We start from the raw sequence: 26,783 nt of genomic DNA, 5'->3' as shown, positions 1-26,783 counted from the left end.
AAAACACAACACATGAATACAAGACCCATGAAAAAGCAAGCTAACACAACACCTCCTAAAGGTCATAATTCACCAGCAAATGATCACAAAAATATTTACGTGGATGAAATATCAGATAAGGAATTTTTAAAAATATATAAAAATGATTAATTAATTCCAAGAGAACACACACACACACACACACACACACACACAAAACAACAATGAAATGAATTAAGGAAGTCAGTACAGATTATGAATGAGAAATAAAGGAGATAGAAATATTTTAAAAGAACCAAACAGAAATCTTGGAAATGAAAGTCAATAAATCAATAAAATGTTCAGCTGAAAGTTTTTTAGAGAGTAGACCATGCTGAAGGCAGAATCACAAAGGTGAAAGACAAAGTGGCCAGTCTTGAACATTGAGACAGTATTAAAGAAAAGAAAAAAAAAAAAAAGGGAACCATGATCAGAATATATATGAGCTCTGGGACAAGATGAAGAGACCAAATTTAAGAATCATTAGAATTGAGGAGGGCTTTGAGATGTAGGCTAATGGAGTGGATAAACTCTTCAGGGAAATAATAATAGAATGTTTTCCAAACCTTAGAATGACATTTATATCCAAATACAGGAGGCATTCAGAACCCCAAACAGATAAGATCAAAAAAGAACCTTTCCACAAGACATTATAATTAAATGCTTAACATACAGAACAAGGATAGGCTTTTAAAAAATAGCCTCAAGAGAAAAATGTCAGGTCAAATATAGAGGCAAGCCAATCAGAAGCACTTCTGATTTCTCAGCACAAACTCTACAAGCCAGGAGGGCTTGAAATGAAGTGTTCCAAGTCATGAAAGAAAATAGTTGTCAACCAAGACTTCTATATCCAGCACAGCTATCATTCAAAATTGAAAATTAAATAAAAACCTTCCATAAAAAGAAAATTAAAACAATTTATGACTACTACACTGGCATTACAAAGCCTCATTTTAAAAAATACTGCACAAAGAAGAAATAAAAAACCTCTTAGAGCTCACAAAGAAAACACATCTCATTTGAAGAGTAGCTAATCAAATGAGAAGTGTCAGGAATTAATAAATATCTGTCTATAATAACATCAAATATAAATGGTTTTAACTCTCCAATTAAGACACAGGCTGGCAGAATGGATTAAAAATCAAGACCTACCTATATGCTATTTGCAAGAGACACACCTTACAGGCAAAGACTGCTACAGTATGAAAGTGAATGAATATAAATTGATATACTTTGTGAATGGAGCCACAGAAATAGCTACTATAGCTAGTGGCAGGAATAGTTACTCTCATATCTGACAAAGTTGATTTCATGCCTAAATTAATCAGAAGAGACAAAGAATGTCATTTCATATTGGTAAAGGGACAATCAAACAATTTATTTGGGGCATAATAAATATTTATGCCCCAAACATGGGTGCAACTAATTACAAGAAAGAGATACTACTCAAACTGAAGCCCCAGACAGACCCCAGTACGAAAATTCTGGGTAATTTCAACACATCACTTTCACTATCAAATAGGTCATCCAGACATACACTCAGTAAAGACTCTCTAGACTTGAAAAATATTATAAATCAAATGGCCCTAACAGACCTCAATAGAATATTGCATCCAACAAAGCTGAATAAACATTCTTTTCAGTGGCTCATGGAACCTTCTCCAAAATAAACCATATTTTAGGCCACAAAGCAACTCTTAGCCAAAAGAACAGTAGAGTAGAGGGAATGAAATGTGGATGGGAGGAAGGGAGAGGTAGGGGAAATACTGGGGGCTAAAGTAGAACAAATTATATTTTATGCTTTCATAATTATGTCACAGTATATTCTGTTATCATGTATAACTAAAAAAATAACAAAAAATCTCTTAGGAAATACAAAAAATTTGATATAATTCCTTTCATCTTATCAGGTCATAATGGAATGACATTAGAAATCAATACACCAAAACCCTACAGAAACTATCTAAACACATGGAGGTTCAACAATACCACTTTGAATGATGAATGAATGACAGAAGAAATCAAGGGAGAAATTAAAAAATTCTTACACTCAAATGAGAAGAGTGATACAACACACCAGAACCTCTGGGGCACTATGAATTATAATTCTAAGAGGAAAGTTTAAGCTAGGAGTGCCTACATATGAAAATTAGATTCCAAATAAACAACCTAATGATACATCTCAAAGAGATGAGAAAGAAAAACAAACCAATACCAAAACTAGTAGGAGGAAGAAAGTAATTAGGATCAGAGCCAAAATCAATGAATTTGAGAATAAAACAAAAATACAAAGGATTGATGAAACAAAGAGCTGGTTCTTTGAAAAGATAATCAACAGTGATAAGACCTTAGACAAATTAACCAAAAGAAAAAGGAAAAAAAATTAATAAAATTAGAGATGAAAAGGGACAAATCACCACAGACATCTCAGAAATTCAGCAGATCTTTAGGGACTATTTTGAAAACTTATTCTCCAATAAATTGGAAAACCATCTCTAGACAAATATGATCTACCAAAACTAAATCAAAAGGACATAGAAAAACTAAACAGACCAATAACTTGTAATGAGATACAAGCAGTAATAAAAAAGCCTTTTAACAAAGAAAAACCTAGGACCAGATGGATTCTCAGCAGAAATTTACCAAACCTTCTTTAGAACTAATGCCAGTACTCTCAAATTATTCCATGAAACAGAAAGGAATAGAACATACCCAAATTCATTCCATAAAGCCCAAACCAGATAAGGACACATCAAGGAAGGAAAATTATAGACAATAATCCCTGATGAACTCAGACATAAAAATACTTAATAAAATATCAGCAAATTGTGTTTAACAACATATTAAGAAGATCGTACACCACAATCAAGTTGGTTTTATTCCAGAGATGCAAGGATTGTTTAATATATACAAATCAATAAATGATTCACCACATTAACAGAATCACTTAGTAATCTCAATAGATACAGAGAATGTCTTTGACAAAATCAAGCATTCATTCATGATAAAAACACTGAAGAAACTAGGGATAGAAGGAATTTACCATAACATCACAAATGCTATATATAAAACCCCCCAAATCAACCTAATACTAAATGGGGAAAAACTGAACACATTTCCTTTAAAATCTGGGACAAGAGAAGGATGTCCAATTTCACCACTCCTATTTAATATAGTGCTAGAAATTGTAGCCACAGCAATTAGACAAGAGAAGAAAATAAAAGTGATAAAAATAGGGGAAAAAGAGGGGCTGGGGATATAGCTCAGTTGGTAGAATACTTGCCTCACTTGCACAAGGCCTGGGTTCAATCCTCAGTACCACCAAAACAACAACAACAACAACAACAAAAAAAAAACCCACAAGAGAAAAATAGGAAAAAAAAGTCAAATTATCACTGTTTGCAGATGATATGATCCTATATCTAGAAAATACAAAAAATTCCACCAAAAGACTGCTAAAGCTAATAAGCAAATCTGGCAAAGTAGAAAGTTATAAAATCAACAACAACAAAAAAATCAATAGCTTTCCTATAGTAGGTTCACCAACAATGAACCTACTGAAAAAGAAATCAGGAAAATAATTCCATTCACAATAATCTCAAAAAAAAAAAAAACTCTAAGAATAAATCTAATCAAGGAGGTAAAAGACCTTCTACAATGAAAACTATAGAACACTGAAGAAAGAACTTTGAGTAGATCTCAGAAGATGGAAGAACCTGCAGTGTTCATGGATAGGCAGAATTACTATTGTTTAAATGGCCGTACTACAAAAGCAATATGCAGATTCAATGTTATCCCCATCAAAACACCAGTGACATTCTTCATAGAACTAGAAAAGACTCTCCTAAAATTCATGTGGAAAAGTAAAAAGCCAGAGCAGCCAAGAAAATTTTAAGCCAAAAAAAAAAAAAAAAAAAAAAAAAAAAACTCTGGAGGCATCACACTACCTGACTTCAAATTACACTACAGAGCTATAGTAACAAAAACTACATGGTACTGGCATAAAAACAGACAATAGACCAATAGTACAGAACAGAAGACACAGAGAAAAACACACATACTTATAGTCATCTGATCCTTGACAAAGGTACCAAAACATACACTGAAGTAAAGACAACCTTTTTAACAAACGATGCTGGGACAACTGGTTATCCATATGTAGAAGAATTAAACTAGGCTCCTATCTTTTGTCCTGCACAAAAATCAACTCTAAATGGATCAAAGACCTTGGAATGAGACCAGAAACTCTGAACTCCTAGAAGACAATGTAGGGTCAACATTCCAGGTTTTAGTCACAGAAAATGACTTTCTCAATAGGACCCCTAAAGTTCAAATAGTACCAAGCATTAATAAATGGGACACAACAAATTTTTCTACACAGCAAAGAAAACAATTAGGACTGTGAGGAGAGGACCCACAGAATTGGAGAAAATTTTTGCTAGCTATTTTTCTGACAGAGGATTAATATCTAGAATATATAAAGAGCTCAAAAACCTTTACACTATAAAAGAAAATAACCCAATTAATAAATAGACAAATGAACTAAACAGACACTTCTCAAAAGAAGAAGAAATACAAATGGTTGACAAATACATGAAAAAAATGTCCAATATCATTAGCAACTAGGGAAATACAAATCAAAACTACACAGAGATTTCATCTCTCACCAGTCAGAATGGCAGACATCAAGAATACAAACAGACACCTTAGCCCAGGCCCCAGCCTAGGCCCCAGCCCAGGACCACCCCTGCCACCTGTGAGGAAGCTCAGGCCAAGGTCAGGCCCAGGTCCACCCCAACGACCAGCAGACCCATGCTGAAGCTTAGGTCTCAGACCAGGACTGCCCCCACTGACATGCAGACCCACTCTGGAGCCTAGGCCCCAGCCCAGGACCACCCCTGCCACCCATGTGGGGGCCCAGGCCCAGGGTAGGTCCGGGTCTGCCCCCCAGCCACCTGGGAGCCCAGGCCTAACCCACCTTCATTTTGGGACACTGTAGCCACCGCCATAACCCTCCCACGCAATAGCCTCCACCTTGAAACAACAGACAGAGCCTAGAAGCAGCTGCATCTCGGAACAGTCATCCCAAAGCCAGGGTAAGGCCCACCCTTTCAGCCTCATCTCTTAAAGAGGTTACATCCATCCTGGGACACTCCCACTGCTATCTCTAGTTTCCTCTGCTATTGCCGTCACCACCTTTAGTTACAATAGCCTCCATTGTGGGACACCAGCAGGGTCTGGAAGCCCAACACCAAGGTGAGTTACAGATAATCTGCATGGATACTACAAGATTATAGGGTAGAAACTGTAATGTCTCAGATCAGTACTGCAAGGAAGGAAGACACATAGACAATGTGAAAAAACAAAGGAAGAAAGTACCCCAAACAAACCAGGACACTACAATAACAGAATTCATGGACAGTGCAGTTGATGAAATATCTGAGAAGATGTTCAGAATACACATAATTAGAATGATTTATGAATTAAAGAATGACCTAAATGAGCAAATACAGGTAAAAATTGATAATTCCAATAAAGAAATGAGAGAGCAAATATAGGCAACCATTGATCACACCAACAAAGAGAGAAGGGAGCAAATACAGGCATATATTGATCACACAAACTAAAAGATAAGGGAACAAATGCAAGTAGCAAAAGATTACTTCAAAAAAGAAAGATTCTGAGAAAAAAAAAATCAGAAATCCTTGAAATGAAGGAAACAATAAACACCAACAGAATAGATCACCTGGAAGACAATGTCAGATAATGAAGACAAAGTATACAAACTGGACAATAAAGTTGACAACACAGTAAAGATGGTAAGAAACCATGAACAGAACATCCAAGAATTTATGGGATAGCATCGAAAGACCACATCTAAGAGTTATTGGGATAGAGGAAGGCACAGAGATTGAAACCAATGGAATGCACAATCTCTTCAATGAGATAATATCAGAAAATTTCCCAAACACAAAGAATGAATTAAAAAATCAAATACAAGAGGCTTAAAGGACACCAAATGTACAAAAATTACAAAAGATCTACCCAAGGTACATTATAATGAAAATACCTAGCATTTAGAATAAGGATAGAATCTTAAAGGCCACAAGAGAGAGGAATCAGATCACATATAGGGGGAGACCAATTCGTATCTCAGCAGATTTCTCAGCCCAGACCCTCAAAGCCAGGAGATCCTGGAACAACATATACCAAACTCTGAAAGAAAATGGACGCTAACCAAGAATCTTATATCCACCAAAATTAAGCTTCAGGTTTGATGATGAAATAAAACATTTCATGATAAACAAAACTTAGAATTTACAGTGAGAAAGTGTGCACTACAGAGTATCCTAAGCAAAATATTCCAGAAGAAGGAAATGAAAAACAACAATGAAAACCAGCAAAGGGAGGAACTACACTAAAGAAAAGGCCAATCAAAGGAGAAACCAAGTCAAGTTAATAACCAAAAATAAACCAAAATGTCTGGGAATACAAATCATTTTTCAATAATAACCCTGAAAGTGAATGGCCTAAATCCATCAATTAAAAGACATAGACTGACAAACTGGAATAAGGAAAAAAAAAAAAAGACCCAACAATATGTTGCCTTCAAGAGACTCATCTCACAGGAAAACATATCCACAGACAGAAGGTGAAAGGGTGGGGAAAAATGTACCACCCACATGGGCCCATAAATAAGCAGGGGTTTCTATCCTTGTATCAGATAAAGTGGACTTCAAACCAAAGCTAGTGAAAAGGGATAAAGAAGGACATATCATACTGCTTAAGAGATTCATACATCAACAAGATGTAACAATCATAAGTATCTAGGTCCTAAGCAATCTATGCATGTCAAACAAACCCTTCTCAAATACAAGAACCAAATGGACCACAACACAATAATACTGGGTGACTTTAATACACCCCTCTCACCACTGGATAGATCTTCCAAACACAAACTAAACAAAGGATCTACAGAACTCAATGATACAATCAATAATTTGGACTTCACAGATTTTATATATATATATATAATATTCCATCCATAAACAAGTGAATACACTTTCTTCTCAGCAGCACATGGATCCTTCTCCAAAATAGAACATATGTTATGCCAAAAAGCAAGTATTATTAGCAAGTACAAAAAAATAGAGCTACTACCATGCATTCTACCAGACCACAATGGAATGAAATTAGAAATCAATGATAAAATTTAAAAGAAAAGCTACTCTAACACCTGGAGACTAAACAACATGCTATTGAATGACACATGGATAATAGAAGACATCAGGGAGGAGATAAAAAAATTCTTAGTGGTAAATGAGAACACAAATACAACTTATCAAAATTTCTGGGACACTTATGAAGTCAGTGCTAAGAGGACAGTTCATTGCATGGAGTTCATTCATTAAAAGAAGAAAAGTCAAAGCCCCAGAAAAAGAAGAACAAACCAACACCAAAAGTAGTTGAAGACAGGAAATAATTAAAATCAGGGCAGAAATTAATGAAATTGAAACTAAAAAAATTTTCAAAAAATTGACAAAACAAAAAGCTAATTCTTTGAGTAAACAAATAAAATCGACAAACCCTTAGCCATTGCAATGAAAAGAGGAAAGAGAAAACTCAAATTACTAAAATTTGTGATGAAAAAAAGGAAATATCACAGCAGACACTATTGAAATACAGAAGACAATTAGAAATTATTTTGAAAATTTATACTCCATTAAAATAGAAAACCTCCTCATACATTGCTGGTGGGGCTGCAAATAGGTGCAGCCAATATGGAAAGCAGTATGGGGATTCCTTGGAAAACTGGGAATGGAATCACCATTTGACCCAGGTACCCCTCTCTTCGGTCTATACCCAAAGGACTTAAAAACAGCATACTACAGGGACACAGCCACATCAATGTTTATAGCAGCACAATTCACAATAGCTAAACTGTGAAACCAACCTAAATGCCCTTCAGTAGATGAATGGATAAGAAAAAAATGTGGCATATATACACAATGGAATATTACTCAGCAATAAAAGAGAATAAAATCATAGCATTTGCAGGTAAATGGATGCAGTTGGAGAAGATAATACTAAGTGAAGTTAGCCAATCCCCCAAAACAAATGGCAGATGTTTTCTCTGATAAAGGTGACTGACTCATAGTGTGGTAGGGAGAGGGAGCATGGGAGGAATAGATGAACTCTAGATAAGGCAGAGGAGTATGAGGGGAAGGAAGGGGACAGAGGGTTAGCAATGATGGTGGAATGTGACGGACATCATTATCCAAAGTACATGTATGAAGATATAAATTGGTGTGAACATACATTATATTATAGAGATATGAAAAATCGTGTTCTACATGTGTAATAAGAATTGTGATGAATTCCACTGTCATGTATTTAAAAATTAAAAGTAATTAAAAAATAAATAATAAAATAGAAAACCTCAAAGATACCAACAAATTTCTAGAGGCATATGATTAACTCAAACTGAATCAAGAGGACATACACAATTTAAACACATCAATTTTAAGCAAGGAAATAGAAGATGCCAGCAAAAGCCTACCAACCAAGAAAAGCCCGGGACCAGATGGATTCACAACTAAGTTCTATAAGACTTACCAAGAAGAATCCACACCAATAGTTCTCAAATTATTCCATGAAATAGAAAAGGAATGAATCCTTCCAAACTTATTCTACGAAACTAGTGTCATCCTGATACCAAAACCAGGTAGAGACACATCAAAGAAAGAAAAATTTCAGAACAATATCCCTGATGAATATTGATGCAAAAATTCTCAATAAAATTCTAGCAAAAATCACATAGAAAACACATTTAAAAAATAGTGCACCATGATCAAGTAGGGTTCATTCCAGGGATGCAAGGTAGGTTCAACATATGGAAATCAATAAATATAATTCATCACATCAATAGACTTAAAGTAAGAATTATATGATTATATAAATTGATGCAGAGATAGTATTTGACAAAATACAGCACCCTTTCATGTTCAAAACACTAGAAAAACTAGGGATAGTAGGAATATACCTCAACATTGTAAGAGCTATCTATGCTAAACCCAAAGCCTATATCACAAATGGAGAAAAATTGGAAGCATTCCCTCTAAAAACTGGAAAAAGACAGGGATGCCCTCTTTTACCACTTCTATTCAACATAGTCCTTGAAACTGTAGCCAGACAATTAGAAAGAGAAAAGAAATTAAAGGTATAGAAATAGGAAAAGAACTCAAACTATTAATTATTTGCTAATGACATGATTCTATACTTAGAGGATCCAAAAAAACTCCACCAGAAACTTTTATAATTAATTAATTAATTCAGCAAAGTAGCAGGATATAAAATTAATACCCATAAATCAAATGCATTTCTATACATCAGTGATGAATCCTCTGAAAGAGAAATTAGGAAAACTACCCCCATTCACAATAGCCTCAAAGAAAGAAAAAAAAAAACTTGGGAATCAACTTAACACAAGAGGTGAAACACCTCTACAATGAAAACTACAGATCACTAAATAAATTGCAGAAGACCTTGGAAGATGGAAAGATCTCCCATGCTCTTAGATAGGCAAAATTAATATTGTCAAAATGGCTATACGACCCAAAATGCTATACAGATTCAACGTGATTCCAATTAAAATCCCAACGTCATTCCTTATAGAAATAGAAAAAGCAATCATGAAATTCATTTGGAAAAATAAGAGACCCAGAACACCCAAAGCAATCCTTAGCAAGAAGAGTGAAGCAGGAACATCACAATACCAGACCTTAAACTATACTATAAAGCTATAGTAACAACAATGGCATGGTATTGGCACCAAAATAGACATGTAGACAATGGTACAGAATAGAAGATACAGAGACAAACCCACATAAATACTTTCATACTAGACAAAGGCACCAAAAACATACATTGGAGAAAAGATAGCCTCTTCAACAAATAATGTTGGGAGAATGAGAAATCCATATGTAGCAAAATAAAAATAAATCCCATATCTTTTGCCATACACAAAACTCAGCTTAAAGTGGATCAAGAACCTAAGAATTAGTACAGAGACTATGTGCCTAATAGAGGAAAAAGTAGGCCCAAATCTTCATCATATAGGATTAGGCCCCAGCTTCCTAAGACTCCTAAAGCGCAAGAAATAAAATCAAGAATTAATAAATGGGATGGACTCAAAGTAAAAAGTTTCTTCTCAGATAAAGAACAATCAATGAGGAGACAAGACAGCCTACATTTTGGGAGTAAATTTTTACCACATGCAAGTCAGATAGATCACTAATCTCCAGAATATATAAAAAAATTCAAAGAATTTAACACCAAAAAAAAACAAACAATCCAATCTATAAATGGGCTACTAAGGAGCTGAATAGATAACTTCTCAGAAGACATTCAATCAACAAATATATGAAAAAATGTTCAACATGTCTAGTAATTAGAGAAATGCAAATCTAAATTAGTCTTAAGATTTCATCTCAAACCAGTCAGAATGGCAGTTACTAAGAATACAGACAACAATAAACGTTGGCAAAAAATGTGGGGGAAAAGGTACACTTACACATTTCTGGTAGGATTACCAATTGGTGCAAACACTCTGGAAAGCAGTATGGAGATTCCTTAGAAAACTGGGAATGGAACCATCATTTCACCCAGCTATCACACTCCTTATACCCAAAGGACTTAAAATCAGCATAATATAGTAACACGGCGACATCAATGTTCATTGAAGCTAAACTCACAATAGCTAAACTATGGAAGCAATCTAGATGCCCTTCAATTGATGAATGGGTAAAGAAACTGTGGTACATATACACAATGGAATATTACTCAACATTAAAAGAGAATAAAATTATGACATTAAGCAAGTCCCAAAAAACCAAAGACCGAATGTTCTCTCTGATAAGTGGATGCTGATCCATAATGGGTGAGGGGGGGGGCATGGGGAAAACAGAGGAACTTTGATTGGGCAAAGGGGAGGGATGGGTGGGGAAGAGGAATGCGGGATAGAAAGATGGTGGAATGAGGTGGACATCATTACCCTAGGTACATGTATGACTGCATATATAATGTGATGCTAAACTGTATACAGATAAATGAAAAGTTGTGCTGCCATGAATCAAAATGCATTCTGCTGTCATATATACCTAATTAAAATAAATTAATTAATTTAAAAAAAGAATACAGTAATAATAAATGCTGGAGGGGTTATGGAGGAACACTTTTACACTGTTGGTGGGACTGTAAATTAGTACAACCACTATGAATATCAGTATGGAGGCTCCTCAAAAGACTAAGCATGGAACCACCATATGATCCAGCTATAACACTCTCTGTATTTATCCTAAAGAATTAAAGTGATCCTACTATGGTGATACATGCACACGCATGTTAATATCAACAGAATTCATAACAGCCAAACTATGGAACCAGCCTAGGTGTCCATCAACAGATAAATGGAAAAAGAAAATGTGTCATATATACACAATGGACTTTTACTCAGCCATAGGAAAAATGAAATTATGGAATTTGTAGAAAAAGGGATGGAACTGAAGACCATTTTGGTAAGTGAAATAAGTCAAACTCAGAAGGTTAATAGTCAAATGTGGAAGCTAGAAAGGAAAAAAGAAAACAAAGGTGAAGGTAGATCTCCTAAAAATCAAAGGGAAATCAGTGGAAGAAAGGGACCAAAGGGTGGGAAGCAGGGAGGGAGGGGGGAAGTTTTGGCAACTCGAATATCAAATAACAAACCCATCAATATATACAATTATAATGTGCCAATAAAAAATGTGGAAGAAGAAAAGAATCTAATATAGAGCCCTGTTCATGGCAGAAGAGCAGAAGCAAGTGATAAAAGCACATCTCTCAGCCAAAATAATATCTTGTGCCCACAATATAGCTCCCACTATGGCTTGCACTTTAATCCAAGAGATGCAAAATTCATATTCAGTACAGTGTAGTTATTTGTATTCACCTTATTTTTCTGTAAATAAATATCTTGAATTGTGTGGAAGGGAAACATTTTCATTGACTTATTGATAAAATGTCTTCTAAAGATGTAACAAAAAGTATTATTAACAATTAATCATCTAGATAATTTGCTAGAACTACAAACACAGAAGGAAAAAAAAAGCAGCTCTTATCTACTACCTAAGACAGCAAGTAAAACTTGTATTATGGAGCAGCATTTTATTCTTCACTTTGAAATGACTACAAAATAAAGTGTTCCAAAGAGGGAGAAAGATTTAAATAATAAAGCATTTAAGCAATTGCCTTCCCCCAAAAAGTACTTTATAATCAATGTATGTGGGACTTTGTTCCATATTTTACATTAACATACATTTCTAATTGTTATAACTATTTATAATCTATTTGCTTAATGTTAGAAATTGTTACTTATCTTCAATAAAGAATGCAACCATTAATTATATACCCAACATAAGGTAGGATTCCAAATTACTATTCTCTACTCTAAAACATGATTCCTAGAAAGCATATTGACAATGGGACCTATAACAAGTTTATTTATTAGACTTAGGTTAGCTAAAATATAGACTATTGACATCATATGATCACAAATATAACTTCACTAATCACATAATACATTTCAAACATATAAGAGCAATATCTCCAAGCAATAAATTGGAATTTTATCAAAATATATTCACTAAATGAAAGTTCATAAATTTGTAATTGTGGTAGAAGTTAGAACTCTTACTAATGTCTAAAAGAAAAGATCATAAATGACATAGATTAATAAAGCTTTTTGCACATGCCTTTGAGGAGAACAAAGGAAAGTTCTCTAACCTCAATTCAAGGTGTTTTATAGCTACCCTGAATCACAGATTCAGAACTTTAGCTTTTCAGGATAAGGTCTGGATAATTTGTCAAATTCCAATAATACAGGGTATTAATAGGAATACATCTAAGTCTAAGTGTTCACACACATACACCTTGCCCCTGCCCCCTTGTTTCAGAACTTTTTTTTAAAATCATTGTAATAGATCTCTCCTACAACAATATAGTTGAGTATATCTTCTCTTACAAACGACTAAATGATCATCAACCCATAATGGATGATAGCACAGATTTGCAGTAGAAAGGACATATCAGTTTATACTCCAGCTGGACTCTTCAAGAACCTTACTGAATATATAAAAACAATGTTTCAATCAGAGGGGTAAGGGTTGGGCTGTTGTGGAAGCAAGAATAGTCTAAGCCATACGCTGCTTGACACTAGTCATCTAAACAGTGCCCAGTTAAGAGAGTGTTCTGGTCCAAAGATTCTTTATCTTCTTAAAAAGCACTTCTTTCCTCTCTATTCAGATAGAGATGTCAACCTGTTTCTGTGCTGATGCTATTAAGCACTTAGGCGACTTAGGTTGCATAACTAATGCTCAATGTTTATATTCCATGGTCACCAGCAAGTCTTATAACTCTACTTTAGCTGCCCTTATGACATGCCAACAGTGAGAGAATGGGCTAATTATGAGAGAATGGGCTAATTAGCCATCTCTAATAATGATGTCCTTTCCAGGTAGATTTTTATACCTGATTTCCTGTCATGACTGTGGTCACCTACTCTTCCAAGAGGTGACCTCCACTCAGTGCACTGACAGGTCAGGCCTCGTGACACTGACTAAACCACAACCTATTCACTAAGGTCACACATAACCATCACCACCAAAAGTCTCATATGTAATTCCGTAGGAACTTCTACAAGGCCAATCAGGAGAGAGAAGTACAGATATATTCTTACTTGAACACATATGCCAAGGACTCTAGTTTTATCATATGATAGTAAATAAATAGTAAATGAAACTTCAATAGTTATTAAAAATCTTTTTTTTTAAATTTTAATATTTTTTTTTTTTTTTTTTAGTTTTCAGCAGACACATTATCTTTGTTTGTACGTGGTGCTGAGGATCGAACTCGGGCCACACGCATGCCAGGCGAGCGCGCTACCGCTTGAGCCACATCCCCAGCCCTTATTAAAAATCTTGATTGCTTAAGAATGAAATAATTACTAATAACCTCTGTTTCATGTATTGTTTAGTTAAATTAATCTGAAACTGGCTGCATTTTAGATAACAGCTAATGACAGTGTCCATTAGTCTACGCAGGTAATCAAAGTAGGTTCTTCCTATTAACTTCTCCTTTTGGTCTTAGTCATCAACATTAGTTCTGTTAAGTGAGAGGACATTCCTTTCATGGTTTGTTCCAAATAGTTGGAGTTTGTTAGTTGCACTGACTCTGTTAAGGGAAAGGCCATCCCTGCTATTATGGTTTAGATATGAAGTGTCCCCCAAAAGTTCATGTGTGAGACAATGCAAGAAAGTTTAGAGGTGAAATGATTGGGTTATGAGAGTTTTAACCTAATCAGTACATTAATCCTCTGACAGGATTAACTGGATGGTAACTGTAAACAGGTAGGGTATGGAAGAGGTGGATCCCTGGGGATATGTCTTTGGAGTATATATTTTGTCCTTGTTGAGCAGAGCTCTTTCTTTCTGCTTCTTGGTGACCATGTCCTAACCAGCCTTCCTCTGCCACTCTTCTTCAATGATGTCCTGTCTTACTTTGGCCCTGAATGGAGTTGGCCATCTATGGACTAAGACCTCTGAAACTCTGAACCCCAAATAAACTTTTCCTTCTCTACATCATTCTTGTCAGGTCTTTTGGTCACAGCAGCAAAAAAGCTGACTAAAAGACCTGCAAGTGTACAATAATGTGTTATTTAAGTCAAATAAGAATGTGGTAAAAAGACCACAACATCTGCATGACAAGAAGCAAAATTCATGGAACCAAATCAAATCATACTCCCTTTCAAAAATTAAAGTTTATATACTAGGAAAGTCCAAGAGCTTTCATCAACAGTCAGGGTGGTAAGAATTTTTACTTATATATAGCTCTGCTGAATAAACTGGCACAAAAAAAGAGAAAATATGATTGTTGATAACTAACAGAAATAAAGATCAACCACTTTTGTTATCTTATACTTCATGAAGATGAAGGCAGAGGGATCCTTGAAACTGTCGACAGCTTAGCAGACCAAGTAAACAGTTGCTGAACCATGCTTGTGGATTACTGTCATATACTAGTCCCCCACAATACCTATAATCAGTTTTTTCACTTCTTCAGATTCTTTCAATTTATGCTCTATCATTCTTGAAGTGAGGCAATCAAAACTGGATGCAGGTGTTCCATTTATAACTCCAACTTTTAAAAAACACTCTTGGTTTTCTTGTCTGCTGCTAAGCAACAGAATGACATTCTTACTGAGCTACCTGTCATACCCCACTCTCATTCTCCAGCCCAGTTTTTTTTTTTTTTTTTACGAACAAAGAAAAGGTAAACAAGCTCAAACTTCTAAAACTAACTCAGATTGTTTTAGATAATTCTGAAGGCTAGGAAGTCTGAGGCCAAGGTGTCAATAGAGTTGTTTTCTTCTAAGACCTCTTTTTTGGTTTGTAGGTGCCACCTTGTGCTGGTGTCTTCACATGGTCTGGCCTGTGTATGTTTGTATTCTACTCTCCTCTTCTGATATAGACACTGGTGATGTTAGAGTAGGACCCACCCCAACGACCTTGTTTTGCCTTATCTCTTTAAAGATCCTGCCTCCAAATACAGGCACATTCTGAAGTACTGGGGCTTAGGACACTAACATATGAATTTGGGGAAGACACAATTCAGCCCATTACAGTAGTTAAGAATAGAAGAGGAGTTAATTATGCCTATACTTATAGCGCCCTGTAGAAGTAAAGGGTCATTATGTTTTCAACTTATTTTTCAAATGGTTCAAAAATACAGTTATGCATATAGTGTGGGAATCTGGATGAAAGTATATGGTAATTTTTTTTAACTCTGAAAAAAATCTCATTTGTTTCTAAAGACTTTTCTGAAAGTGTGAAGTAAAACTTGTTTTCTTAAGTATTTAAAAGTCTATTTAATGATTTTGATTTTTATAGCCCTACTTTTGTGGAAAAAAATCCTCATGAAAGGCTAAAGTGAGGTTTTCAATCAATGTTTATCATATATAATACAAATATTATGAATAGAGAAGAAAAGGACCAAAAGGGATTGAACTCAACTCATTCCAATCATTATAATACCTAACACAAGTATAGTCATTTGCTTGCCATAAATAGTTGAAAAAATAAAGCATAGCTTCTTTCCTAAGTTTCTATCTTCCTATTTTTCAACCAAATTCAGTTTTTAAAAATTACCCTATCTATCAATTCATTTCTAGTTATTCTGGGATCACACAGATCCCACATGTCAGCTTGAGGGTCATTTCTTTTACCATGGATTCCTAACACAGGTATCTTTCAGCCAAGCACAAACCTAGGGAAATACTAGTATGCTTTTGGGCTTATCATCTACCCATCTATTCTGTGTGTCATTAATGTACTAGTATTTCATTTTTTACTAGGCATATGTTTATTACTTTGTACCTACTGAAATTCAAAAAAATATATGCCACTGATTCTAAAAATAGCTCATAGCTTATTCTGTAATTTATTTTAGCTGATGAAGACATTTGTTATTTATTTGATGAAGCTATTTTTTCTTGCAATTCTAAACACATTTGAAGAAAGAAAAAGAGCTTATGAAATAAATTAAGAAAACAATTGAACTATATTTTACCATGTTATAAGACTAAAATTTCTGAATAATAACTTATGCAGGGGCAGGCCACATCAGAATCCCAGATCTACCTACCAGTATATAATGCAGTTTTGTTCTCCTGAGGTCTTACTGAGTAATCAAGCCTGCAGTATGCGTGGATACTGCTAACCACTTAAGAATTCAACACTTAGCCAGCAACAGCACATTATCTTATGTGCCTAAATTTTTTGAGGGTTATGTATCCTAATGCTGCTTTCCATTATGGCATAAAATTGAGAGTACACCTATATCAATTTGCTTGAAGTAGTTCATTATGTATTGATTCTACAAACTTTCACTTAAATGTTTATAATGCAATTTGAATAACTATGATTTACCAGAACTACTAAACTTCAAACCAAATTTGTTAATAATAAAAATAAAAGACAAAAACTCAATTTTTCTATAGAAAATATTTCAGACTAGAAGATATTCATAAGACATAATTTAATAGTCTGTATTTTACACTAGATATATGTGTGTATGCTAGTTGCAATATTATATTTCTTCACCAATTGCAAACTAGAAAAGAAACAAATTATAAAGAAAAATCACTGTTTTTGATGGAGGCAGCCAGGCCATTAGAATAGCTATTATTCCTTACATCATCTTACAATGATAACTATATCATTGAGGCCACTAGACCTGTTCGAATCCTGTTTTGTGGCTCTTGGCAATATATTAACCTTTTGGGATCTTAATTTGATTATCTTGAGATGGGAATACAACCTATTCTCATTGGACTGGTGTAAAGAATTAAATAATGCAAAATGTATAGAACAGCAAACAGAATATATTAAGTTTCACCAAACTTTGGAAGTAAAACTCAGGTCTACAAAATCATCCAAATCTTATTAATTATACATATAGATTGCTTAAATCTTACAAAATGACATAGATGTACTCTATTTATTAATATAAATAGGCACATGAAGTGTAAATCTTATAGCATACACTTGACCTCTCTGAGGTTAATGTATTAGAGTCAATATTTTGTAATATTAATTTTTGCTAATTTTTTGTTTTTGTAGGGTTTAGAGAAATGAATAAAAGCAGCACTGGATAATTTCCAGTCCTTTAAAAACAAAATAATCTCTCCTAGAAAGTTCAAATTCGTATTTTCTTATTTCCTTAGAGCAAGCAGAAACATCTGAAATCAGGTGCTGCTCATTCTTTTCAAAACAGAGCCAATGCCTATGTAGAAGGTTTTGAGAAAGACTAGTCTCCTAAATCTTGTCTTCTCATTCACTGTTTGTACCCATTAAGCAACGTTATGAAGTTGAGGATCCATGGGAATGTGGATATAAGGGAGAAGTGTTTTTTGTTTGTTTGTTTTGTTTGTTTGTTTTGTTTTGTTTTGAAGCAAAGTATTTGCTTATGTGACAAGGGAGGTGTTCACAGATTGATATGAATACCAGTGCTACTATGGCTTCTGCTTGTTTTAAAAGAAATCAGCTGATTGTATTACTTTCTCCCTTTTCCCTGTGAGTTATATGTGGAACTCTGATGACCACTCACGATTGATGACATAACAGAAGCAAGCAAAGTACAGGGAGACAGCAGTGAATAGACTTGAGAAACATTAATAGTAAACCTGGGTAAAAATTTTTTATCAATTTTAAATTTGCCATTTTTTATTACTAAAATATCATTTTAAATTTTATTATGTTAACTTTAGATCAATGAAAATCAATTTTATGTTTTTTTCCAACATATCAACATCAGAAAAACATACAGTATGAAATTCATTTTTATGTTATCATAGAAGATACCATATTTTAAAGAATTTGTAAGTAGTAACATAGGGTACTACCTAATTTTATTTAATGCATACATACCATGACTTTATATCTACATTTAAGTAATTGAGGGAGCTAGAATTAATGGTATCTAGACTTAGGATACATGTACAAATTTCTACTCTTGAGATATGAAATTTTCTCATTATCATAAATCACACTTTAAAAAACTGGGGTCATATTCTATCAGTCTTTTGAGGTGAATTAAGAAAACTGTACACTATTTCATGATTCTCTAGATCATGTTAATATGTAACATTTCAAAAGCATCTCACGGGATAATATTTTCACAAATCATCACAAATGTATGATGCCTAGTAAGTTTGGTTTTTCTTCTTAAAGGCTCATTCAATAATTATTTATTCTTAAAGTTTAACATTCAGAAAATTTTTGAATAAGGTATTATTTTGCTCAGAGGATATCAGCCAATACAGCGTAAAGGCCAATAAAATAGTAAAGGTATGAGGCTGGGGATATAGCTCACTTGGTAGAGTGTTTGCTTTGCATGCAGAAGGCCCTGGGTTCAATAATGAGTGCACTTCTAATAAAATCCTTGCTGAAAGATACATCCAGAAGAAGAAGAAGAAAAAAAAGTAAAGGTAGCAATGAAAAACAATTATGGCATTATTTCAGAATGGACAATTCTACCTAAGAGAAAATAAATGACAAATTTTACACCCACACAAATTGTGAATCATTTCACCACAGACCAATGAAAACATGGGCTAAACCCATATTTAAAATAGCATTTTGGGACATTAGTTCTTTCATTCTACAAATTTAAAAAAAATCGGGATTGGGGACTGGAAGTCCAATTCAGGAGTAAAGTGCCTGCTTCATATGCTCAAGGTCCTTGGTTCAATCCCCAGTACCAAAAAACAAAACCTGGCAATACAAGAACTGAGTGTTAACAAGGCTTAAAAACAATATATGTCTTTCATAAAATATTTTTATGAAATAAGGATGATAAAGACTACTTAATCAGAAAGTAACACCAAAAACATGTAAAAATAGTAAGCTACATGAGAAACTGTCTAGTTCACTCCTGAAGTCCAAGTGTCTAAAGCAGTTCCACGTACCTAACAGATACTCAAACATTTGTTGAATAAATATAAAAAAAGAAAAGACAATATTAAAGACATTCCCATTACATTAAGAATAACGCTGGCAAAACTGCTGTAACTCTATTATTCCACATTATTTGTGAAGTTCTACCTATTAGAAGTAACACTTCAAACATTGGAAAAGAAATAAAAAGCATATTAATTTCCAGATTATATACAGGCATTAGAAAGTCGAAAGACATAAGTAAAAAAATCATTAGCATAATTATATGTATTCACTTAGGTAAACAGATAAAAGATTTTTTTTTAGAAAAACAAATTATCCTTCAGACTAACAATAACCAGTTAAAGTTAAATGAAAGGAAAAATAGCACCTGAAAATTTAACATGCAATGAACAAATTTAACCAGAAAGATTTAGGATCTAAGTGAAGACAACTACAACATGTTGTTAGATATAAAACAAGACCTACATGAACAGATGGGAAATCTTATTAGAAAGCAAAATGAAATATAATGAGTACACTTCTAATAAAATCCTTGCTGAAAGATACATCCAAAAAAATAAGGACACTCCCCCCACAAAAAAATGTTTGAAAATAACAATGAAAACAATCTTCTCCTACAGATAGTAAAACATACTACAAAGCTGCCATGATAATAGTACTACTACTACTACTACCTTTATTAGTATATATTGAACTTACTATGTTCCAGGTACTACCTAAGTACATGTACATGTACATAGTGATTAAATGAGATCTGTATTTGTGGGGGTGGATAAATGGGGATCGAACTCAGAGGCACTCAACCACTGAGGCACATCCCTATCCCTATTTTGTATTTAATTTAGAGACAGGGTCTCACTGAGTTGCTTACCTCCCTGCTTTTGCTGAGGCTGGCTTTGAACTCGTGATCCTCCTGCCTCAATCTCCTGGCCTCTGGGATTACAGGCGTGTGCCACTGCACTCGGCAAGATCTATATTTTTAATATTACCATTTTAGATACCTAGAAACTGAAATACTGGGGCTGGGGTGGTGGCTCAGTGGTACAGCGCTTGCCTAACATGTGTGAGGCACTGGGTTCGATTGTGAGTACCACATATAAATAATAAATTAAAAAATACAGGTCCATTGACAACAAAAAAATATTAAAAAAAAAGAAACTGAAATACTGAGTGAGAGTGGGAAAGTCATTGATAAGTCATTTGGAAAAGTAATTTGATTATCTTTATTCTTTTCCTTAACAAATATTTTTGGCCAGTCTTTACCAAATCCTATTTTAGATGCTAAAAACATAGCATAAAAAAATAGATGTGGTACCTATCGTTATGTATCCTTACCATGAGGAAAAATAATATAAGCAAGAAAACAAATATCATTTCAGAGAGTAACAGGGAAATAAAACCAGATTATATGATAGGAACAGATAATAAGGGAGCCTGCATTTATCAGGTCCAAGAAGCCATCTTTATAGAAATATTTAATGAGCTAGAAAAACATTAAAATATTTGATAATCTAACAAAATTCTTGGAACATGTAATAACATTTGAGGACTAGAAAGCAGGCTAACATGTCTGTTTTATAGGAAACAAGTATATAATAGAAAATGTATGTTTACAACAGAGGCCTACACACACACTCTAATCCACAATAGCATTTTTAGGACTCCATCCTACAGCAATAACAGCATGCATACATAAACTATGTTCAGAATAATGTTGTTGCTAGATATTTTGTAAGAGAAAAATTACTAGGAAAAACTCAATATTGATCATTTTGAGGATGCTAACTAGATTATGGTATGACTTATAGTACTGAGTTAATGAAAAGAACTGGACAGTACATGTTCTAACCAGGAAAGATGTCCTAGAAATAATATATAAAAAATGGTAGTAGACTACTATATATGACATGAATCTATTATTTTTTAAATGAGCCTCATGAACTATGCCATCAGAAATTTATACCCTTAAGTCTGGGCCTGGATAAATTCCTCTTTGCTTCCTCCCCTCTGATAGATGTTCTCTTAAACACTATCCTGCCACCATTTTCTCTAATTCATTCCCTGCCAATATTTCAGTGTACCTTAGCCCACTGCTTGTTTCTTTATCTGGGAACACAAAGAGCACAGCACCATAAACATTTTAAGAGTTAACAGAAAAAGAACATTTCTTTACAATTTAGAAACATAACAGACTCTAACACTGAAATGACTGAAATAGCTCTAATGATTTTAGAGTAATCACATAGCATACTAACCTTTATTAAAAAATCAGAGATCATAATAATAAGAACAAATAAAGGAAAACAAATATTCAGTTGGTTATTGGACAAGGAAAGATAAATGAGTTATTCTTACCTCTACTTTTGTTCGATAGAGAACAAGTCGTTTAAGGCTGCATAACTTGGCAATGTGGTTGAATGCTTGAGGTGGTAATTTATCACAGGATGAGAGATTTAAATCTTGTAGATCTGGACACATCTCAGAAATAACCTCCAAGCAAGTTTCATTAAGGAAATGGCTGCAAGATAATTCAAGGCGTACTAATTCAGATCCACAAACCTTCAGAAACCTGTAAAAACAACATTCCACATGAATTTCATAAAATTAAAAGATATTTTTTATAAGGACTTGGAACTTATATTAATTCTAAGGAGAAAGGCTTAGAAAAATGAATTTATATTATGAAAAACATAAGACATCTTTCACTTAAATTCTCATTCACTGCATGCTAAAATGTGCATGGTTAGGTTAAAATAAATCAACCTGAGAAGACAAAATGGATTCACATCATGTAAAAAGTCAGCTAATGCTAAGTGGAAAATTTAAAAAGCAGAGGATATATTTCTCCTACTTACCTATAATGCACAACTGAGTTGGTAAAAATTAAAAGGAAAAAAAAAACTCTAAACTCTTGGAAGATGTTTCCCCAGTAACAATACTCAGAACTGGGTAATATATTTGGAACACTGCACATGAAATGACATCTTCAATTAAATGACCTCAAAACAATCAGAAAAGCCTCCTTTCAACTCAGAAAATTTCTAGATTTGTTTAAGTGCACAGTTGTGATATGTTTCTTGTAGCTCTAACTATTTAGTAACTAAACTACTCAGAAATAATCCAAGGTGACAGAAAATGCTTTATCAGAGTAGGTCACGATTTTATATTAGTTACATTACAGATGGGGAGAAAACAGTCCTGTCCATAACCACCATCTGTTAGAAACCTAAAACTAAAATGAATCTAGGAGCATTTGAATGTATGGAACTTTATCAAATAAGCAAATTGAACCAATTATTCTTGTTCAGTTCTCTTGACATAATCTTGTACATCAGTGTCACATCAGCAATATTACTACTATTAATTGATGCCACATCTTTTTTTCCTAAATGATTTAAGAAGCTGATAAAGGAACATACAAAATAAAACTGAACCAAATTGAATCCTTGTGTAAATAAAGGAAACAATACTTTAGTAGAAGTTAAAAATAGGGATTTTTTTTACACTGTTCTACTACTTTCTAGCAGTGACATGAGAAAAGGCATTCTTTCAAATCTCACATTTCCTTAGCTGTGAAAGGAAAACTTGAACAACACTCACTACATTGCCTCATGGTTTCGATCATCAAATAATATGTGAAAGCAATTTTTAAAGGTCAAAGCACCCCACAAATATTAAAATGTCAGTTAAATATTGGTTAGCTCATATTTAAACAACAGAATTCAGTTGCCTCAGATTTATTTTAAATATTGCAAATAACCCAGTTTCCATACGTATTATGCTTGAATACCCATTTACTTTTAATCCATTGCAGTCTGTGTTCTGCTCTCCCTAAATTTACCCTTTCCTTTTAATTGCTAAATTCAGTGCCCTCTCTTATCAGTATTTGTATTATGTGATTTATTTCTGACATTTCATACAATTGCCCACTACTCCCTTAAACCTCTGACGCTCCTCCTGTGAATTCTTCTCCTGGATCTCCTCCAACAGGTCTTCCTATTATTACCTGTGCTGGTTATTTGTTAAACTGCAGTCTGCATAAAGCATTTCCATTCATTCAGCAAGCAGATAGTGAGTTTCCACTGTGCCCCAGACAGTAGCCTAGACACTGGGGAGATAGCCCAGTCCCTACTCTCACACAGCCTACTTACATTTTAGTGACAGAAGGAGACTAGACACAAATAAAATAAATAATATTTTAAAGGCTGAAAAGCAATAAGGAGCAAATAAATGCAGGGAAGGTCAACAGGAAGTTTGATTAGAGAAGCTTCAATGAGAGGGTGAGCAAAGCGGATGTCTGGAAGAAGAGCATTCCAGGTGAAGGTTTAAAGGGCAAATACACTGGTTTGAAGACAAGAACAAAGAAGAATATGGAAGCTGACACAGGAGGCCCACAGTGAGGGGGAAATAAGTAGATCAGAGAGATGAGGTACCATGTCATTATAAAGACTTCAGCTTTTATTTTGAGAGAAATGGAATTCCTAATCTTTAGAGGTTTTGAGCAGAGGAGTGTCACCACTTCCTTGTGTTTTACCAGAATCCTTATGGTTTTTGTGTTATGAGATTGAGAGGAAAGCAGGCAGAAAGGGAGGACCATTTCAATATTCAGGAAAGAGAGGAGAACACACAAGATCCAGGTGCTATTAACAAACATGGTGATAAACACTCAGTATTTTTCCTTTAATAAGGTTAAGGTATACCCAAGAAATAGGATAAAATTAACATGTTTACCTTACGTTGAGTAAGGTAACAAGTAGGGAGTTGGGAGTTTTTTATTATTTAAAAGTTAGAAATCTAAAAACAGATATAGCATTTCGGAGAATTAAAAAATATCCTATTTGATAATTCTAAAACTATTCACAAATTACAAAAGTTAAATATGTCTATTAATTCCCTTAGAATTAAAAGCTTTAAGGCATCTTATTTCATATGGTCTCCTTTATTGGCAAAGTACTTTGATCTGCATTTCTGTTTCATATTTAACTTAGAATGACTTGGAGACTTAACATTCCTTCTCTTTTTCCTTTAATTATTGAACCTTTCTCTTCCAAAGTATTTTGAGTGCTATAAATCCAATCACCAGAAAGCCAACTTTCAAGTTGACTTAATGAATGATACAATGTAAAAGCAAAATAAAGACAATGACCATATTTATACTAGTCTTCTGAATTTTCTTTTCACTCTCAATACTCTTAAATTGTATACCTCCACTATGAGAAGATTATTTGGTCAATATACCTATATTCTCTTTTCCTTACATGATCTCTTACAAGATCTTTTCTACTTGCCTTTTCATGATACCTCCATTCTAAAATGGCAGAAGCAACAGTAAGCTCAATTCACTGAATAATTTCTTTCCTTAATGTTCCTCATGGAAATTTTATTTTAATGCAGAGTTCTATGTATGCTTTTGTCTTGGTGAATTGTTTACTCATCTCAACTATGACATGGGTCACTTGAAAGGAGAACTACAGCTTCATTATTCTTACAGCTATTCATTCTACATTGTGAATTCTTAAAAGTATTTTTTTTAAATTGAAGGTTTTATGAGGACACCTAAGTTCAGATAAACAAATTTAAACTATGTCTCCTGCTATGAGAAAAGGAGTCTCTGGAGGATAAAGTAAATTGCTTATCCTTATGAGGTGAATTAATTTGTCCAGAAGAATACAAGTACATGAGAAGTAATTTACTAAATGGTAACTTGCACCCTAAAATAATTAACATCCCATGAATGAATAATTTAATCTGAGTTTACTCATCACAAAATAAAAGGCACTAATCCTCACAACCTGTCTGAAGTATGGAAGTAAGGGAGAATTAGATAAAAATATCCATGGCTTCTAATTCCTAATCTTAGGTATTGTTAGTTGAACCTCACTCAGTTCTATAAAACAGTATATTTAAAATAATTTTGATTCCAAATAACTTAGAACATTATTTAATATATATGGCTCAAAATAAAGTCATTAAAAACAAAACTTCTTGCTTAACTGATTATGGTGCTATCCAGTAATGGTAGAAAGAGTGGAAAAGAAATTGTTTCTACTGTCTAGGAGCTGACAATCTAAAAGAGGAACCTTGTATAAAATATAGGCAGGCAACTAAATAAATATATGAATGAGTAATAAGTCCTTTATATTACAAAATTATAATTCTGTGTGTGAAACATCTAAAAAGTTCTTTTTTTATACTTACTTTTTTTATAGTTTTAGGTGGATACAATATCTTTATTTTACGTTTATGTGGTGCTGAGGATCAAACCCAGTGCCTCGTGCATGCTAGACAAGTGCTCTACCACTGAGCCACAATCCCAGCCCCTAAAAAAGTTCTTGATTCTAGAAAGCACCCAAGAATTTTTTTTTAAGAAATGAATACACACTATTTAGAATAAGTAAAGGGTTTAAAGGTAAAAACCTGCAATCACTGAGGTAAAAATCAGGGTGATTTGGCACCTATTCAAAAAAAAAATGGTAGTGGAAAAATGGACTTAAAGCCTTTTCAACAAAATTAAGTGATGAAACTTTAAAGCACAAACTGGCAGGGAAGCAAAGTAATATTCAAGACTTTAGAGAACTGTATTATAAAAGTGGAATTACAATGGATGTAATTTTAATGAGTAATGATATTCATGAGCAGTACTCAAAGTTGCAAATCACAAATCTGTGGATGGAACGGGATTTTTAATAACTGATTAAAAGTTTTATGTTCTTGTTATTCCAATTTAACCTATTTCTCTGCTATTCTGAATAATACAAATTCATAAAAAAAAGTTCTTTAAAATCCAGTTAAACAGTTCTAATTTGTAAAGACAAGGTTTTTAGGCACCAAAGTAACTACATCAAACTTTTTCCTAAAGACTTGCTCAAAAAGCAGCTCACCATCATCATTGGTCTCTAGTTTTAAAATGTACATTTTTTTCTTTAAAGTATTATAAATAAGTCTTCTTCACAGTAATGAGCATAAATAGGCCATACTTATTCATAGGTTATTCATTAATAATCAAGCCATGAATATTTATTGTTTATTCTGGGAATGCTGCCTACGAGTTATAATGACTGTCAATTCAGTAGTCAAGTTGAGGGGGCCAATAGCAATCAGCAGGCAAACCTCCAATATGCCCCCACCCTCCCCCAATTTTTTTCTCTTCCTGTTACTTTAACTTTCTTTTCTTAATGGAAACAGTGACTAGGCTTGAAAAAATGCTAGCAAAAT

General features: G+C 33.9%; 1 protein-coding gene across 2 annotated transcripts in view; it reads right to left on the bottom strand.

The window, feature by feature from the left end:
- Fbxl4 (F-box and leucine rich repeat protein 4) overlaps positions 1-26,783 on the bottom strand; it is an 81,400-nt gene that overhangs the window by 19,591 nt on the left and 35,026 nt on the right. For both annotated transcript variants that reach the window (XM_026402525.2, XM_026402526.2), the window contains exon 6: positions 21,924-22,137. In XM_026402525.2, coding sequence (XP_026258310.1) covers positions 21,924-22,137 — 214 coding nt within the window. The remainder of the gene's footprint in view (positions 1-21,923; positions 22,138-26,783) is intronic.

This window comes from Urocitellus parryii, chromosome 8 (assembly GCF_045843805.1).
Source record: "Urocitellus parryii isolate mUroPar1 chromosome 8, mUroPar1.hap1, whole genome shotgun sequence".
NCBI lineage: Eukaryota > Metazoa > Chordata > Mammalia > Rodentia > Sciuridae > Urocitellus > Urocitellus parryii.
Note: the sequence above shows the minus strand (reverse complement) of the source record. Positions and strands in the feature narration are given on the sequence as shown.